At 47.5% G+C, this 6,208-nt stretch overlaps 1 protein-coding gene, 1 long non-coding RNA gene and 2 other non-coding genes across 4 annotated transcripts in view; 1 reads left to right on the plus strand and 3 right to left on the minus strand.

Annotated features, from left to right (window-relative positions):
- Nucleotides 1-900: 900 nt before the first annotated feature.
- LOC129116461 (uncharacterized) lies at nucleotides 901-3,222 on the minus strand. The gene is made up of 5 exons (XR_008533544.1): nucleotides 3,112-3,222; nucleotides 2,503-2,562; nucleotides 1,954-2,155; nucleotides 1,413-1,472; nucleotides 901-1,065 (listed from the first exon to the last, which is right to left on the minus strand). It is a non-coding gene; the product is annotated as an uncharacterized LOC129116461 (long non-coding RNA).
- On the minus strand, nucleotides 1,244-1,355 carry LOC129116465 (small nucleolar RNA SNORD89). The gene has a single exon (XR_008533545.1). It is a non-coding gene; the product is annotated as a small nucleolar RNA SNORD89 (small nucleolar RNA).
- On the minus strand, nucleotides 2,334-2,445 carry LOC129116466 (small nucleolar RNA SNORD89). The gene has a single exon (XR_008533546.1). It is a non-coding gene; the product is annotated as a small nucleolar RNA SNORD89 (small nucleolar RNA).
- A 1,030-nt stretch (nucleotides 3,223-4,252) lies between the features above and the next one.
- Nucleotides 4,253-6,208, plus strand: part of LOC129116463 (dynein axonemal heavy chain 17-like) — a 10,420-nt gene continuing 8,464 nt past the window's right edge. Inside the window, exons 1-6 of the mRNA XM_054627338.1 lie at nucleotides 4,253-4,948; nucleotides 5,044-5,252; nucleotides 5,527-5,713; nucleotides 5,810-5,909; nucleotides 5,994-6,079; nucleotides 6,165-6,208. The exon at nucleotides 6,165-6,208 is cut by the window's right edge and continues 82 nt beyond it. Of these exons, the coding sequence (XP_054483313.1) occupies nucleotides 4,613-4,948; nucleotides 5,044-5,252; nucleotides 5,527-5,713; nucleotides 5,810-5,909; nucleotides 5,994-6,079; nucleotides 6,165-6,208 (962 nt within the window). The 5' untranslated portion in view covers nucleotides 4,253-4,612. The remainder of the gene's footprint in view (nucleotides 4,949-5,043; nucleotides 5,253-5,526; nucleotides 5,714-5,809; nucleotides 5,910-5,993; nucleotides 6,080-6,164) is intronic.

Consider the following 6,208-nt stretch of genomic DNA (forward strand, 5'->3'; position numbering starts at 1 on the left):
TAAACAATTACATAATGAACACACCTTTATAAACAATTACATAATGAACACACCTTTATAAACAATTACATAATGAACACACCTTTATAAACAATTACATAATGAACAATTACATAATGAACACACCTTTATAAACAATTACATAATGAACACACCTTTATAAACAATTACATAATGAACACACCTTTATAAACAATTACATAATGAACAATTACATAATGAACACACCTTTATAAACAATTACATAATGAACACACCTTTATAAACAATTAAATAATGAACACACCTTTATGAACAATTAAATAATGAACACACCTTTATGAACAATTAAATAATGAACACACCTTTATAAACAATTACACACCTTTATAAACAATTACATAATGAACAATTACATAATGAACACACCTTTATAAACAATTAAATAATGAACACACCTTTATAAACAATTACATAATGAACAATTAAATAATGAACACACCTTTATGAACAATTAAATAATGAACACACCTTTATAAACAATTAAATAATGAACATCTAAATAATGAACACACCTTTATGAACATCTAAATAATGAACACACCTTTATGAACATCTAAATAATGAACACACCTTTATGAACATCTAAATAATGAACACACCTTTATAAAGATCTAAATAAGCAGAGAATCTTCTGTTAAACCTAAAACAGACATTTATCCTTTCAGACCAACCATTTACTACTTAACATTTTTAATGCAGGACTCTGAGTACTGTCAGTAGAAGGTAAACTAGCACGCTCAGGAACAACAGAAGTACTGAACCTCATGGACGGTCAGTTCAGCTGATCAGACTAAAGTTACACTTCAACCATTTCATTTTTATTAAAACTAATTTCATTGAAGGAAGAAGAACAAACAGTCAGCTTTGTATTTTTATTTACACTTTAAATCCAAAGAGTCAATTATGAAACGATTCAAACTAAAAACGTGGATTTTCTTTACAGAGTTCTGTTTGGAAGAGAGGTGGGGCGCTCTGGGTGCAGCACTCTGGAGTCCAGCAGGGGGCGCAGCAGCTGCTTCAGATCTAAACGGGTGAAAAAAGTTTAAAGAAGCTGCTGGTGTCAGTGAACACAAACGGAACGTTTCAGGAGGTTCACTCACAGACTGCATTAAACAGGCTTCAATTTACACGAGTCTGCTCTTATTCACTCATCTCCACTACGCCAAGCGCTGAGTCAGGTGACCTCTGAGTCAGGTGACCCGCTGGGATCAGACGAACGCTTCGGTCGATCTTTGTCACGGCGCCCCGCTCTGAGAACACTCTGCCTGAGGGGGGCGCTACAATTCGGCCTTTTGTTCACATCATCTCCCAGCAGACCTAAGCCCCGCCCCCTCAGCCGATTGGCTGGTTAAAGATGTGATGTCACTCACCGCCACGTTGCAGGTCTGAGCTTGAGGACACCAGCGCTCCACGGGGTCACGGAGGTCGTTCTGTTAGAGCCAATCAGAGAGCAGAAGAAATCAACAGGTGAAACCCAAAGACAGGTAGAACCCTCCAGACCAGGTAGAACCCTCCAGACCAGAACCTGGATCAGGAAACGCTTCAGGTAGGTTTTGTCACGACCCCCCCCTCTGTGAACACACTGCTGGGGGGGGCTTCAATCGGCCTTTTGTTTCATCATTTCCAGGACATAGACACCCCCCTCCCCCATACAGGACATAGACACCCCCTTCCAGGACATAGACAGAATGTTTTTACAGTGCATTACTACATTCACTTGACTTTTAGCAAAGTACCTCCAGTGTAGTACTACTACTACTACTACTCTCACTAGAGTAAAGATCAGGGATTCTTCTCTTAAACCAGGCAGCTCGTTAACATCAGAGACATTCAGGTCGCCATCTTGACACAACCTTCCCGCCACACAGACGCCATGTTCAGCCTCTGTCCGTCTGGTGAATCACATCTTACCGTTCACGGATCCATCAGAGGCGGAGCCTGGAGTTGGCTTCCGCTGCTAGCATTCTCCATTACAGTATACGCTGCTAGCGTTAGCTGGATAACGCAACACGTTAATACTGCTGTCAATGGTAGTTCTGTTTGGAAGAGAGGTGGGGCGCTCTGGGTGCAGCACTCTGGAGTCCAGCAGGGGGCGCAGCAGCTGCTTCCAGATCTAAACGGGTGAAAAAAGTTTAAAGAAGCTGCTGGTGTCAGTGAACACAAACGGAACGTTTCAGGAGGTTCACTCACAGACTGCATTAAACAGGCTTCAATTTACACGAGTCTGCTCTTATTCACTCATCTCCACTACGCCAAGCGCTGAGTCAGGTGACCTCTGAGTCAGGTGACCCGCTGGGATCAGACGAACGCTTCGGTCGATCTTTGTCACGGCGCCCCGCTCTGAGAACACTCTGCCTGAGGGGGGCGCTACAATTCGGCCTTTTGTTCACATCATCTCCCAGCAGACCTAAGCCCCGCCCCCTCAGCCGATTGGCTGGTTAAAGATGTGATGTCACTCACCGCCACGTTGCAGGTCTGAGCTTGAGGACACCAGCGCTCCACGGGGTCACGGAGGTCGTTCTGTTAGAGCCAATCAGAGAGCAGAAGAAATCAACAGGTGAAACCTAAAGACAGGTAGAACCCTCCAGAACAGGTAGAACCCTCCAGACCAGAACCTGGATCAGGAAACGCTTCAGGTAGGTTTTGTCACGACCCCCCCCTCTGTGAACACACTGCTGGGGGGGGCTTCAATCGGCCTTTTGTTTCATCATTTCCAGGACATAGACCCCTCCCCCCTCCCCATACAGGACATAGACCCCATACAGAAAATAGACACCCCCCTCCCCATACAGGACATAGACACCCCCTCCCCCCCTCCCCCATACAGGACATAGACACCCCCTCCCCCATACAGGACATAGACACCCCCTCCCCCAGGTGACACCCCCTCCCCCATACAGGCGTTAGCTGCTAACATGCTACATTACAGTGTGCTAGCGTTAGCTGCTAACATGCTACATTACAGTGCGCTAGCGTTAGCTGCTAACATGCTACATTACAGTGCGCTAGCGTTAGCTGCTAACATGCTACATTACAGTGCGCTAGCGTTAGCTGCTAACATGCTACTACCGTTGTCTCTGGTCCCGGTGTGGTCCTCCGCACAGACATGACGCTGCTCTGCTGGTCCTGCTCCTCCTGGTCTCCTCCTGGTCCTGGTCTCCTCCTGGTCCTGGTCTCCTCCTGGTCTCCTGCTGCTCCTCGCTGCAGTCGTAACTCGCGCCATGTTGTCTTTATACGACCCAGCAACCAATCACAGAGCTCAGAGCGTCAGTGTGAGGCCCCGCCCTCCTCTGCCTCTGATTGGCTCACGCTGATACGACCCTAACCAATCCAACCAACGAAGGCAACAAGTAGTAGCCAATCAGAGGCAGGGTAGGGCGGGCCATGTTTGACGTCACACCGGCTCTGGTGTCGCCTTCAGTGTCCCTCCGTGTTTTCAGCTTCAGCCACGACGCCATTGTTTGAGGTTTTTAGGATAATGAAATTGAATAGCCTCCTGAATATAAAATGCAGTTTATGAACTTACTCTTATATTTAATTAATTGATTTGATTTTTGAATGGATGCTAATTATTATTTATTTTTTTAATCTCACGTACCCCCATCTGAGAACCACTGACATAGAGGACTAAACTGACTGGTTCAGAACCACTGACATAGAGGACTAAACTGACTGGTTCAGAACCACTGACATAGAGGACTAAACTGACTGGTTCAGAACCAGATGACAGGTCCTCCCTGTCTGAACAGCGAGCGGCTACAGTATGAAGATAGAAACTGAAACTCTCAACGTTTCAGTTTTACGACGTGGAGAAAACGCAGTGAAGGCATCACTGACCGTTATTCAGAAACCAACGGTCGATATATGACGTCACTTTGGTTTAACTGCTTCAAAAGAGGAGAAGAAGAGTGACATAGAGGAGAAGAGTGACATAGAGGAGAGTGACAAAGAGGAGAAGAAGAGTGACATAGAGGAGAAGAGTGACATAGAGGAGAAGAGTGACATAGAGGAGGAGAGTGACATAGAGGAGAAGAAGAGTGACATAGAGGAGAAGAGTGACATAGAGGAGAGTGACATAGAGGAGAAGAGTGACATAGAGGAGAAGAGTGACATAGAGGAGAAGAGTGACATAGAGGAGAGTGACAAAGAGGAGAAGAAGAGTGACATAGAGAGAAGAGTGACATAGAAGAGTGACATAGAGGAGAGTGACATAGAGGAGAAGAGTGACATAGAGGAGGAGAGTGACATAGAGGAGGAGAAGAGTGACATAGAGGAGGAGAGTGACATAGAGGAGAAGAAGAGTGACATAGAGGAGGAGAGTGACATAGAGGAGAGTGACATAGAGAAGAAGAGTGACATAGAGGAGGAGAGTGACATAGAGGAGAAGAAGAGTGACATAGAGGAGAAGAAGAGTGACATAGGAGGAGAGTGACATAGAGGAGAGTGACATAGAGAAGAAGAGTGACATAGAGGAGGAGAGTGACATAGAGGAGAAGAAGAGTGACATAGAGGAGAGTGACATAGAGAAGAAGAAGAGTGACATAGAGGAGAGTGACATAGAGGAGGTGTGATGGATGAGCGGATGGACCCCGTGAGGAGCTTTGCTGTCAGCAGCTTTGGGTTGGAGGAGGAGCGATGGAGGGAGTTTGTTCTGGAGGAGGACAACCAGGTCGTCTTCAACAGCTTCTTCCACTCTCCGGACTACACCAACCTCTTCATCAGTCAGAACGCAGAGCACGGACTCTCCGTGGGCCTGGACTTCCCTCAACACGTCCAGACTAAAGTCATCTGCGTCTCCAGAACGTCCCGCGAGGCCGTCACCAAAGACAACGTGAAGAAGACGTCAATCATCCAAGAGGTTCATGGAGCAGACGCCAAGAGCTTCATCATCGCTGTCTCTGAGGAGGTAGCTAGCATTAAGGCTAACTGGAGGCTCAGGTTAACCCGGCCCAAACACCCTGTTCTTTGTGAAAGTTAAAGGTGTGTCCTCTCTGCTCTCAGGTGACCTGCCCGTTGCTTAGCAACCCAGAGACGAGCAGAAGCTGGGCGGTGGGCCTGGCCGAGGAGGCTCTGAGGTTCATGGAGCGGCAGAGGAACGAGGCGCTGGTGATGAAGGCTCAGATAGAGGGACGCACCTTTCTGGCTCATCCCGACGCTCTCCATGACGACCATCTCCATGGCAACGCAGTCCATGACAACACCGAAGGGCGGTAAGACAGACTTATGTCCATCTGTTGGTTCATTCTCTCCTCTAACGGTGAAGCTCCTTCTTCTTCTCTCCTCTAACAGTGAAGCTTCTTCTTCTCTTCTTCTTCTCTCCTCTAATGGTGAAGCTTCTTCTTCTCTTCTTCTTCTCTCCTCTAATGGTGAAGCTCCTTCTTCTCTTCTTCTTCTCTCCTCTAACGGTGAAGCTCCTTCTTCTCTTCTTCTTCTCTCCTCTAACGGTGAAGCTGCTTCTTCTCTTCTTCTTCTCTCCTCTAACAGGAAGTTGTCAGACATGAAGCTGCTCCACGCCTGTGAATCGACGATCATGGAGTGGGCGGAGCTTGTGTCAGAGTTCCTGCAGCAGGATTCGTCTCAGCCGGTTCTGGACGGTCTGGATCCGCTGCCCTCTGAGGAGTTTAACTTCTGGGGGATCAGACTGAAGAACCTGCACTTCATCCAGCAGCAGGTGATGGTTAATGTTCACATGATGTCATATCTACTATCATAGTGCTATCAACATGTCACATCCTCCATGATAACCTCTGATGAGTTGTGTGTTCAGCTGAGGAGCGACCGAGCTCAGCGGGTGGCGTCCATCGTTCAGAGGGCGGAGAGCGTCTACTGGTCCACGCTGACACACATCTACACAGACGTCCAGGAAGGTGCACAGATGTTCTCCATCAGTCATGACACCCCCTGTCTCCTGAACCCAGCTGTCCTCTGAGACCTCTCTGTCGCCCCCTCAGGTCTGGAGGAGGCCCAGGACGTGACCCTGAACCTTAACCCTGTGCAGGAGAAGCTGGAGGAGCTGGAGCGGATGGAGTACCAGCAGGTACCTCATCTTCATGGACTGGTGCTGGTGTGTGCAGTGACATCATCACTCTGTGTGACATCATCACTCTGTCTGTGATTGGCAGCTGGGGGACAACATGGCTGCTGTGATGGAGGAGGTGCGACTGGT

The sequence above is a fragment of the Anoplopoma fimbria genome, unplaced genomic scaffold (assembly GCF_027596085.1).
Source record: "Anoplopoma fimbria isolate UVic2021 breed Golden Eagle Sablefish unplaced genomic scaffold, Afim_UVic_2022 Un_contig_8652_pilon_pilon, whole genome shotgun sequence".
Taxonomy (NCBI): domain Eukaryota; kingdom Metazoa; phylum Chordata; class Actinopteri; order Perciformes; family Anoplopomatidae; genus Anoplopoma; species Anoplopoma fimbria.